The sequence below is a fragment of the Prosopis cineraria genome, unplaced genomic scaffold (genome assembly GCF_029017545.1).
Source record: "Prosopis cineraria cultivar Desert tree isolate PC_DT_omini unplaced genomic scaffold, ASM2901754v1 PC14, whole genome shotgun sequence".
Taxonomy (NCBI): domain Eukaryota; kingdom Viridiplantae; phylum Streptophyta; class Magnoliopsida; order Fabales; family Fabaceae; genus Prosopis; species Prosopis cineraria.
The window spans coordinates 25,110,855-25,123,581 of record NW_026555345.1 but is presented as its reverse complement, the minus strand read 5'-3'; the positions used below and the strand labels follow the sequence as shown (position 1 = coordinate 25,123,581).

The following is a 12,727-nucleotide window of genomic DNA, read 5'->3' as shown; positions in this document are numbered from 1 at the left end:
TAGACCATATGTAATAAACTAATACGGACTCGTGAAATGTATCACAGTCAACCAAACACACATAAGTCATACTTTCAATACTCAACCCCTTGATTAACAAAACATCACAGGGGACTTAATTTTTATAAATCCCCATACCATCCTTAACCTCAACCAATTACATAATTTTTAACTTGCACTAGTATTTTGGCCCTATATAGCTTTACAGCCACATCCAAAATAGATTAGGGCATAAAATACATGCAAAACATTTCAACAATAATGCAAGTAGTTAAAATAAATCACATAATGACCTAATTGGCAATTAACAAAACAAAATACACATAATCAAAATATCACAAGGCCTGCTATTAGGATTTGCAAAGAATCCTAAGCCTCCTGTTGTTTTTCTAGATCCTGATCTGATGAACTAGGCCCTGTAATATTGAGATAAGGGGTGAGTACAACTACTCAATAGCTAAAATCAATCTAGCTTATACAATTGTATATCAATTAATTTTAGATGCAAATGATAATAATCTCACAAACATTATATGCATATATTTCAAATACAACCTTGACTACAAAACTAACAAATATGGGGCCGGGCATGAACGTATATTGTCACATATATTCAAAAATGCACATCTTGGAGTCACAATAATAACAACCATGCACCCCAAATGAAAGACACATCAAACCACAACAATAGGAACCATATAGCTAGAAATATAAATGCATGATTGATACTAACTTTATACCCTCTCGATACCATTAACATGAAACCTGTGACTATTCAATGATTACGTTCATATCTCAAACTAACCTAGCCTTTTACTCGTGAGGAGCTGCCAGGCCAGGGCAAATCCATTTACTTGTGACCCATGGTTTTCCCCAATGCTAACAATTATGGGGTGTCGTATCCCTAATCTAGCCTTCTCGTGAATCAGTAGAGATTAGTTAGGTTGAAGTCCCTCAGAGAACAAGTGAGGTAGTCCCTAATCAACTATTAGATAATGGCTATCTCTCAATTTTAATGATTGACACTTATACAAACTTTCAATTCTAATGATAAACCACTAATACCATGTGGATTTGACCCTATTCCTCTTCCCTTGGCGAAACTCCTGCCAATGATTATATTATGCACAAGTATGCTAAAACTAATAACAACCATCACATTATATCATACACATCACAAAACCTTCTCCACTGTGCTCCACATACCAAATATTATGTAATCTTTCTTTTCATAAAGACATGCTCTATCATCATCATTAATCACATATGTATAAGCATGTGCCTCGTTCTCAATAATGTAATGTAATATTACACACATCATTCATCACATGCCAAAATTTGCATCTGTGGGTCTTCAAACACCCAATCAAGTTTCAAATAATTTATTTCAACAAATAATTAATTAACAAACAACTATACAAACTAAATTTTCTCCTAGTTACCTTAAACTTTTGAGAAGATAAAGGTTTACCCCTTAAAATACAACTTCCCAAGCTTTCCAATGCTTGAATGGTGCCAAATTAGTTAATCTATAATCCAATCATGAGGACATTCATTATTATCCTTATTCCAATATTTGTCATGCATAATCAACCTTTCAAACTCATACATAATGCAGTCCTCCCATTTTTTAATGTACCCATTGAGTCTATTAGATTTTCTTAGCTTACACTACCATTAGTAAGCTATTAAACCTCTATTAATAACATTTCAACTCATCTAACCACCATCATAAATGCAATTTTCATCCATTAATGGCCCTCACCAACCAACCATTTATAAAACCATTAATATTAGGTTTAAATATCCTAAATAACTCATATTAACTCTATTTTAGCTAATGAATTCATATCCATAACTCATATAGACTAAAAATCATTATTCTAACTCAAACCCTAACTCCAATCTTAAGAAAATAGAAGAGAAATGGAAGTTGAGGGCATATGAGACTTACCTTTGATGTTAGGAAGCTTTAAAATATTTTCAAACCTCTAATATAGCAAGCCCCAGCAAAGCAAAATATGTGCTCTTCATTCTCTCCTTCCTTCTTCTTTGTTTTTGAGTTCTAACGTAGAGTCATCTATCAGAAAAACTGACCATGTGCCTCGACACATGGCATAAAGAGGCCATCCTTTGTTGCTTGCCCTCTGTGTGCTGCAGTGGACATGCTACACACCGTGGCATGTGGTACAGAGGCCCCCTCTTAAGCTCTCTCACCTTTTGATACCCAAGTGACATGACTTTGCTTCAAACCCATATCAAGGGCTAAAATCACATCCAAACATACTTATTAAATCTCTCTAGCCACATATCATATTAATTCACTTAATTATCCTAATTAAGCTTAGTTAATTAGGGTTAAATTTTATAAGATGTTACACATTACATTTGGCACAGAGTTACTCTTTCTTGTTCTTCTCCCTTTTTGATTTCAAGTGACCCAACCTCGCTTCAGACCTAAACCTAGAGTTAAAATCACAATCCAAAATATTCATTAGTCCTCTTTGACCACACACTATACTAATTTTACTTGAGTACCCTCGATTAATCTGATTAACTAGAAAGTAAATTTTTAGGATGTTATAGCTAACATCTAGAATCTTACCGAACCCAATTATATCAACCTTAGTCTTCAATTTTTGATTATTCCTCACAAGAACTACTACTTTCACATATTGTTTGGGGGAGCATCTTATTAGCAATTTCACTTCTTTGGTTAAAGAGGTACCTCTAGCTCTTTCCTTTTTTTTTTTCTTTTGCAATCCTGCCATACTCACTTCTCTCTTCCTTAAACAAATTCTCCTAGGCTAATGCCTTTGGACATTTGTCTGCCTTTACAATTCCCTTAAACGTATATTTGCCTTTTTGTCTGCCTAAAAATCCTGCACAAACTTGCACAAACCAATTACCTAAGACCTCTCTTTCTCTAGTTCTTTCATGTTCACAATTATGTACTTTGGTAGACACTAACCAAACCTACTACATTTGAAATGGGAGATGGAATGTGACTTAGAAATTCAAAAAGCAATGCAATTATTCAAATAAACTGGGCAAATATACTTACCAAAGGCAGCAACAACTTTCTAAAGCCATGCCTTAATAAAGTCACTTCAATGCCATTTCCACAGTCGCCTGAACACTCCTTCACTTCGTCAACAACAACAGCTACTAATGATGCCCCCTCCTCCATCGTCCACTAGGATTCAATGGATGTGCAATTGATCGCGCGTCCAAGACTGAGATATTTGTTTGATTTTATTTTTTTATTTTTTAATTCTCATAAGGGCAATTGGGCAAAATGGTCATTCTTCAAGTATGATTTAATGCCAGCAAAGGACCTAATTTTGAAATCTGACCCAAGTCCTTTTTAGCAATTTAATTTTTGGTGAGGCTTTTTTTTTTTGGCAATTTTCCCTAAACTTGAAGCAATTTAAATTAAATGTTTATATTCTGAACAATGTACGCTACTTTAGAAAAGGAAGTGGTGAATGCATACACGCTCTTGGATTAAAAGTTCGTAATTACTCTTAAAAGAAAAGTTCTTAAAAGTAATCCTTAGACTTCTTTTTTCCTAATAGGCTAAAAATGGGCAAATCATTCTAATCAGAATCTATAAATTATCTCTTCTCTTAATGCTGCGTGCAATTTACACATATAGAAAAAAACTCGAGCGAAAATAAATTGTGCACATATATAAAAAAAACTTAATTTTAATAATTTTTGAAAAGTTAGTTTTCTCCAACTTGAGGGCATGAATGATATTTCATTTTTTATCTACAACTTTTCTAAATTCTGAAATAGTTTTAAAATGATTTAACTTATTAAAAAAAATTAATGGGATAATACAAATAGAAAACGAACATGTTATTTAAAAAAATTATAAATTTTAGTTCAAAATTTATGCATAAATTAGTATGTTTCAATTAAAAATTTAAAATTAAATTATTTTTAGACATAGAATTATGAGAAGTCTTCAATTTTGCAATTTTAGATTTACGCAAATAGTCACTGACTCATCGTTACGTTTTTTGGTTTTCCCATCCAGACATTGCTATCATTTGATAAATTATTTCTTCAAGGAAACATGATATGATATATCTGAGTGACAATAATTTTTCTCTTGTAAAATTTTTTATAATCTTGTAAAGTTTATTTTTTATATGGACGATTTTCTGAAATTTTAGAATATACCAAAAAAAAAACTGTCTCTTAAGTTATTAAAAACGCACGGAGAATGCGGGTAAAGTGGCAATTGATGTGAATTTGATGGCACAGATTAGCCTTTTTTACAAAAATATATAGAAGAAATATTATACAAAAATTTAAGATATAAAAAATATCTCTTATTTTATATAAAAGTCAATAATAAAAAAACAAAATTAAAAAAAATTAAGACATCATAAAAAGCATTAAAAAAGTATATTAGAGACCATAACCCAATCACCACACTTATATCTACAAATTTAATATCAGGAAGTTTGAATTTTCAAAAATGAATAAAGAATACATATTCATTTTAAATTTTGATATGAACTGATTAATTTCTTTGCACATTTTTTGTATAGCTTTCCTTATACATTTTCAATGACCTTGTATTAAAAAAGAAGAAGAAGAAGAAGAAGAAAAACCCAATGGTGAGACTAGAGCCAATGAATGGGGCAAATCAAGTTTATTTAAATTAGATTTAAAAGCCCTGCACTAATATCTCAAGCTTTTGCACTTATTTTGGTTGGCTGAATATTCAAATTAGGGGTGTAAACGAGCGGGTACGGGCCACTTGTGGCCATACCCGTTACCCGCCCGTTTATGAGTAAACAAGTGGCCACCCGCCTGTACCCGCTTATACCCGTTTTAATGGGTATGAGCGGGTCTGGGCCACCCATTTACTTACAACATCTTTTTTTTTTTAAAAAAAAAGGAAAGAATTAAAACATATGATTTTTATCCCACTATAACTTAACATAAGTACTTAAGTAGTATCATTCTAAAAGTTTAAATCTCTGAATAATACAAGGACAAATATTTTAACAGCAAATACTAAATAAACAAGGATCAATAATTTTAATTTTTAAAGTGAAAACCCATTTAGTCTCATCAATTCTCATTTATCTTCTTTGGAGTCACTTGATACAATAGAAGATTGAGCTATTGACTCTTCCTCTACAAGACAAATTAAGACAATTAGATTAGTAAATAATAATATATTATACATAATATGGAGAATTAAAATGAATATAAATAAAATAATTTATTCATATTATTATTATCATTAATAACACGTAAAGTCTTATCAAAATAGTCAATATAAATCTCTTTTAATGGGGTGCATAATGTTGATGATAGCCAATTCTGGGTGCAAATGATTGCCTTGGCCATTTTTGAAGATAAAGAACTCCTGAAAGTATTTATTACTCGACCCTCAATATTAAAAGCAGATTTCAAAGACACTGTGGAGACAGGCATGGCCAACAAATCACGTGCAATCAAGCCTAAAATTTTATACTTGGAAGAATTCACTTTCCACCATGCCAAAATGTCAAAACTATCATCACAAGCATCAACTAACTTTGCACTTAAGTATTCTTTCACCTCTGAAATTGGTTTTTTTGGACGCTTACTCATTGCAATGGCTAAGAAACCTTGCATTGCCACATCAATAATTTTTTTAGAAGATGGACGAGATTGCTTCCCCCCACTACTGGCACTGCTATCCCCCACCTCTGTGCCAATTTCCCCATAATCTTCTTTTTCATCATTTCCCTCTTTGTATAATCACTAATAAAATGTTTAAAAGCAACTTCAACATAAGAAAATTTATATCTAGGATCAAAAATCACAGCTATCACCAATAATGGATTCATATTTTCTGCCTTTCCCCTGTACTTGTCCTACTTACTTTGCATTCTTTCTACCATGTCACTCAACAAAGAATTAGATTTAGCTACAATTGAATCCAATTGTGTCTTGATTGCAACTATATTTTGAAAGCATGTGTTTGATGTGACATAATTTGATCTAAAAAATTAAAGAGTCATAGTATAAAACAACTACAAAAAGGTGAAAAATTTATTTGCCACACTCCAGTCATAGGCATTAGGAGGTTTAACTGTACCTTCATCACTATCATGATCACCAAGTTCATCTTCATCCTCCTCTTCCATCCTATCAACATAGCTTGAGCTGGAAGACAGTTTAACTTTCTTTTTGAAGTAGTTCTTGTAATCTTGATCCTCATCCTCCATTCTATCAAAGACCTTAGTGAACTTAACGGCATTTTGCAACATGATGTATGTTGAATTCCGCCTATTAAGATAAGCAAAATATTTAAATGTTAGAAAAAATTGCATATCATAATGCAAATAATCATAATTTAACAATTATGTAAATTACTTGGTGGGACAATCCATGCTAAAAAGACTCTTTAAATCAATTCTCAATTTCTTAACAAGCTCCTTAAATTTTTTAAGCCTACCAGGAGAAGATCTAACAAACTTGGTTGCATGCCGAATAAGTTCAATAGATTGATTCATATCTTTAAGGCCTTCTGAAACAATTAAATTCAAAATATGAGCAACACACCGCATTTGCAAGAATTCTCCATCACACACTAAACCTCCCAAATCCTTCAAATGCTTTTCTAAAAACACAATAGCATAATCATTGGAAGAAGCATTATCAACTGTAATTGCAAATACTTTTCTCAATACCCTAATAGAATAAGCATCCCCCAATTTCATTGCCAATGATATCCCCTTTATGGTTTTCCACCACACAAAAATTCAAAATTCATTTCTGTAATATCCATTTCTCATCAATCAAATAAGCTGTCAGACATATGCAGTTGGAATTTTGAATTGAATTCCAACAATTTGTGGTGAGTGACACACGAACTTTAGATTTCTTAAAATATCTTTTCAAATGTTTCGCTTCTTCTAAATATATCTTGCAGCACCACTTAGCCATAGTGGTGTGAGAGGGGCATGTAAATCTCGGTTCAAGCACTTCCAACATCTTTTTAAAACCTTGCCCCTCCACAACTCAAAATGGCATCTCATCTAAAATGATGAATTCAGCAACTGATTTTTTACACCATTCTACATTATACGAGCGATGAGTCATTGATTTACCAAAGGAAGCAAAGAGTAAGGATTGTCCCGCCTTGGCTTTGTTTGAATTCTTTAGGCAAGAATCAAAATGCCACCAAAGGTTCTTAGTCCCGATTTTAGAAGAATGGCCAGCAAAATCCTTTCCACAATAGTTTCATTTGGCCTGATGCTCACCTTTTTTTGTTTATAAACTTCTCAAAATGATTCCACATTTCAAACATTGTGATCCTTTTACGTTTGGAGGCTAGTGCTTCTTTAGCTTGGGTAGATTTAGACTTAATGGGTACTGTGACGGTGGTAGTAGTTTTAGGTTCATGGTCCCCTTCTATAGCTTGCACATTTTCCATAGTGAATGTTAAAATAAAAACTATATAACAACCAAAACAAACCAATTATAGACATATTTAATATTAGGTGCAGCACGTTAACAATCACACACAATACAAATACAATTACCAACAAGCCTTAGGAAATGGACAATGTCTTGTGGGAAAGACTAAAGAGTCTCGACAGACTTCAACATTAAAAAAAATGCCACCTACAGTAAATTAAAGCAAATGTAGAAGTTTGTTTATGAATTTTCAATAAACTAAATCTATCTAAGAATTTGTTTAAAATATAGAACTTTGTTTGCTATCAGTGAGAATTATAGGCAGATCAAAGTACCGAACCAATAACAGCCAGCCAGAAAAATTAAACAATGTGATCAATATGACTAAAGAATCATGAATATTCTAAACACTCAAACATGCCTATAAATTTAAAATTCAATATAACCACAGACCCGAACTAGAGAGCTAAATCAAAAAGTTCAAACCAAATTACCAACATAATATAATCGGAGTTCAGACTAAAATTTAATGTGATTAGTGTATCAATCACCCAAAAGTTCAGACCAAATTACCAATAAAATATAATCGGAGAGCCGAAGAAGAGGACAAGAATGCACAAATATAACCAAAGAGGAGAAAATGAGATCAGTGAATGCAAAATAGTGAACGGTCGAACGCTGTAGTGCTGTATAGTAAAGCTGAAGTGAAATCCCAAAGTTTGGCACACTACTCTCAATACTCAGAGAAGCTGAAATCCTGAACAAACGTCACTCGACTAGCTGTGAAAACTAAAAATGCAACAGCATGTTAAAATAAAGAAAACTTAAAATTTTAAACTTGAGATTATAAGCCATCAACCCATCACACTCACCGACTGATGCGAAGTCACGAACAAAGGAGGAGAGACAGCCAATTAGTAGGATGGAAGCTGGGCAAAGGCGATTGGTTGTGGCTGGCGTGGCTACTGGTGAAAGAAAACAGCAAACCAAAGGATGAGAAGTGAAGTGCCAGAGGATGAGAGGATCAACTCGCACTTCGCAGCTTGGCAGTCGGCAGTTGCATATTGAGAGGACCTATTTAGGGCACAACTGAGAGTGAGACTCTCACTATCTCACACACCGACACAGTTGAGAGGACGGGCATCACGAATTCACGGGTCACGATAGAGGCTAAAATAGAGTTGAGCTTATTAGTACATAGTTCATGCCTTCACGGGTAACAAGTTAAAACCGAACAGCTTGGGTCTTTTTTTTTTGGAAAACAACCCCCAGCCCAAAAACAGATGCATCCCAAACCCAGTCCAGCCAGCACTTATTTTTTTTAAAATAAACGGGCGGGTATGGGCAACCTGTAGCCTTACTCGTCACCCACCTATTTATTGATATACGCATATATACCCGCCCATACCCGTTTATTTTCTTTAAATAACAGGTATGGGTTGACCTGTTTAATCACGGGTCGGGCAGGTATGGGTGGGTGTATGGGTTATTAGGTAAATTGCACAATCCTAATTCAAATTGTTGAATATAATTTTTTAGCCAATTTTAATTTCTGTATTAAAAAAATAAGATTTTCAAAGCTTATTTTATTTTAATTTTATTTTATTAATAATTAAAAAAATTCAAATATTCAAGATAAGCAGCATAACCTGGGCTGAATTTTTTTTTTGAACTTATTCAAGTAATTTAAATAAATTTAAAGTATTTTTTTTCAAAACTCCTAAATTTAATTTTAAAATTTTCAAACATAATTATGATATGCAGGCGAGACTCTAGTAAGGGGTCATTTCGAGGAGCGACTAGTGCGATCCTTTCCATGTGTCATCGACAGTTTGCCTTTCCTCCCTTCTTTTCTGGGCCGTTTAATTAGCATCCATCCTTTTTACTTTCCTTTTCCTTCTCTATTTCAAAATACACGTGTAGTAATACTTTAACAGCAAAAGTTATTAAATGATTTAACTTACAACAATTCTTTTTATCACAAACCATAATTTTCCATAATTTTGTTGAGTTGTTCAGAAAAAATAACTTATACCGAGACACCTTTGAAATGGAAACATTACTCTCACTCTTCCTCATCGCACATCCCTTACTCCCTCCAATCACAACCCGCCATGTCAGATCCCTATCCTGCGATCTCCGCCGTCACATCTAACAACCTCAACAAGCGTCCGATGATCTGTTTTCATTTTCGTCCCTCACAGTGGGCCCCACTATGTCGTGTCTGTGACTGTGAAGCCCTCCATTCTCTCTCTCTCTCTCCCCCCATAAAACCACCCCACTTTACATCCATTCTTCTTCATTCTCACTTCCTCCCTCCTCTTCCTCTGCGTCGTTCTTGTTTTCTTGTTTTTGTATGTGTTTCTTTCTGAAAACTGAGAAACTGAAAGCATGTGTGGAGGTGCTATCATCTCCGGCTTCGTCCCTCAGAAACTTAGTCTGAGGTCGACAGCTGACAACCTCGGGCCGGACTTCGAAACCTTCGCCGACCTCCTAGGTTTCTATCCCACCGGTCCTTCTTCCAAACACCAGAAACCAGCTGCTTCCCTCGATGATCATAAACTCCTTCCGATTCCAAACACCCCAGGTAATTCTTCTTTGTTTCTTCCAAAAGTAACACTTTAAATTCTTTCTCAATATTTCAAGTTTTATACAAGTATGTATTTTTTAGTGGCATAGTGCTCCATTTTTTGGTTTTTAATACAGCTAATTCCAGGCTATTTTGTTAATAGATCTGTTTGTTTATATATAAGCTTACTTTTTTCCCCTCAATCTGGGTTCAAAACCTGAGATTTCTGCCGATATATTTTTTCTGGGTATTTCAATAATTTTCTTTCAGTCGGTGGCTGATTTCATGAGTGCCTTTGTACATTTTCTGTGAATCTAGAGAGAGAAAGAGAGGGGCTTCCTTTCTTTCTCTCTCTCTAAAGTGAATAAAACTGACAAAATAAGAAAAAGAAAATTATGAGGTCTGAACAGAAAAAGGATTAAATCTCAGTTACTATTCAGGAATATGACAGGAGAGAGCCGACGACCAAGAGACGTGCTTTTTCTTTTCCTTTCTTCGGTTGGGCTCTCTTATTCAGTATTCACGTTGATCCTGTTCATTAAAAAGAAATCCATGGAAGGAAAAAAAGAAAAAAAAGTAGATATCTCTTTTGAAAATTTAAGCGAAGAATCTGCACTTGATATCCGCAATCAATTCTTAGAGATATAATTATGATTCATGAGGTGAAAAATCCCACTGCATGTACAGTCTCTGAGACGATATAGCCATCATCAGCTTTAAAGATAAGATTTTGTTTGTTACCTCATATTAGATAACCTTTTTTCCTTTTCTGGACTACCTGAAGCAGTGACATGTGAGAATAATAACAAAACTAACAATAATGACGACGACAACAACAAAACGTCGGAGAAGAAAAGCCGAGGAAGGACTCGCAAGAACATTTACAGAGGAATCCGGCAACGGCCGTGGGGCAAGTGGGCCGCCGAGATAAGGGACCCGCACAAGGGCGTCCGAGTCTGGCTCGGCACCTTCAACACTGCCGAAGAAGCTGCCAGAGCCTACGACCAAGCCGCCAAGCGCATCCGTGGTGACAAAGCCAAGCTTAACTTCCCGCCGGCTCCTCCTCCGTCGGCTCCCGCGGAACCGCCCCAGAAGAAGCAGTGCCTCGTCGTCCCCGAGCCAAGCCTCCCCGGCCACAACGACGCCGTTCAGCTGAGCCAACAAATCTCAGGCCTCGGATCCTTCCTGGGTCTGGACGACGACGAAAACAATACTACTATTGATGTTTCGCAGCCGATCGGCGGCGGCGGCATGCTGTCTGAGTGGGACCCGATGGACGATCTCTGGATGCTGAACGACGTTGTCATGCATCATCTGAACCATAACGGTCACTACTAGAAGGATCAGAGCTAAGAGAGAGTTTCCAATGAGTGAGCAGTAATTAAGTAATAGGAGAGTAAGCTTGAAGAAAACTTGAAATGGATCAGTGACGATATCTATGTATGAAACTACGTCGTTTATGCATGCGGCTTTATCGTTGGTGAACTCATATTGTAAGTAATCGAATGCTTGGTGTGTTGAATAGGGCGTGTGGGATGTTGCATGTTTGTATTTGTTTATTGTTATATATATTATGAAAATATATATATCTATATATGTATATATGTATATATAATATCCTCCATCGTACGGACAAATTATATAAGGTGGTTGTAATTATGAATATGTATATATATATATAATTAAAAGGTGGCTGTCGTATATGGAGATTGTAATTTGTGTGTGAAACTATAAGCTGGCGAGGTGCATGTATGAGATCTATTGAGGAAGATTGTTAGTTTAAATAAAGGGTACTTGGTTGATTGTGATTGAATATTTCATTGAGAGTATATAGTATTATTAAAATGAGGTTAGTGTGTGGGAGTGCGATTGTACAAGGGGAGCAAACGAGTGACCAAATAATGAATACTACTATATATCATTAATTAATCGAATATGTAAGCACAGAAAATGATGGGAATTTTTCATTACAGATCACGAAATGTATTGTATGCTCTTCGATCCACACGATGAGATGCAGAGTACAATAGATTTATGGCGTCCCTTAATTAATGAATAAGAAATAGGAGGACTCTCTTTTACTGTATTATAACCCAATGTTTGAATTCTCCTTAGAAATGTTAATATTTGATATTTGATCATGTCTTGAACATGATTATATATTTATATCTAATAAAAGATCACACAATGCACACAATTAAAAAAAAAAAACCGACTCCCACTTAATATCTTCGTTTTTTCTATCATTTTTATTGACGAAGTAATATGCTAGCGTGTATACATGCATGCATTTGATAGCCAGTCAAGTATTACTTTTCATTTTGAGTTAATATTGTGTTAATAACAAAATATGCAGAGATCTCATTTCCAGGTGATCATTCCTGGAAAGAAGATATTTGACAAAAAAATGTTATTTTATTTCAAGACTTGTGGTGATTATTCAAGTTCTAATGCCACTGCAACATTTTTGTCTTCTAACAACATTTAATTTTGTAACAGATTTGAAAGTTTTGCCTAATGTATAAATTTTTTAAGTGTTACAATTGATTACTACTTTAAGTAGCTTATATTTGATGACATTTGAAAAATATTGCCTAACATAGAATAGGTATTATTTTTAAATTGTTGAATTTCATTTTTCAAGTAGACAACATTATAACTGTTGCTTATACAATAATTTTTTTCACAATATTTGAAAATCGTTTTCTTTTTAATAGGCAA

General features: G+C 34.4%; 1 protein-coding gene across 2 annotated transcripts; it reads left to right on the top strand.

Moving 5' to 3' along the window:
• Positions 1 to 9,734: 9,734 nt before the first annotated feature.
• On the top strand, positions 9,735 to 11,611 carry LOC129293316 (ethylene-responsive transcription factor RAP2-3-like). 2 transcript variants are annotated; one of them, XM_054931216.1, is made up of 2 exons: positions 9,735 to 10,024; positions 10,791 to 11,611. In XM_054931216.1, exons 1-2 carry the CDS (start codon positions 9,829 to 9,831, stop codon positions 11,342 to 11,344), a joined length of 750 nt encoding a protein of 249 aa, XP_054787191.1. In that variant the 5' UTR covers positions 9,735 to 9,828; the 3' UTR covers positions 11,345 to 11,611. The 2 variants fall into 2 exon arrangements, with proteins under 2 accessions (XP_054787191.1, XP_054787192.1); XM_054931217.1 differs by having other exon boundaries at positions 9,737 to 10,024; positions 10,794 to 11,611.
• The last annotated feature ends 1,116 nt before the right edge of the window (positions 11,612 to 12,727 follow it).

Excerpts from the sequence above, each read along its gene's own strand:
- LOC129293316 (XM_054931216.1), top strand. The coding sequence starts at position 9,829 with ATGTGTGGAGGTGCTATCATCTCCGGCTTCGTCCCTCAGAAACTTAGT. Across the intron at positions 10,025-10,790 it reads TCCGATTCCAAACACCCCAG|CAGTGACATGTGAGAATAAT; the intron begins GTAATTCTTCTT and ends GACTACCTGAAG.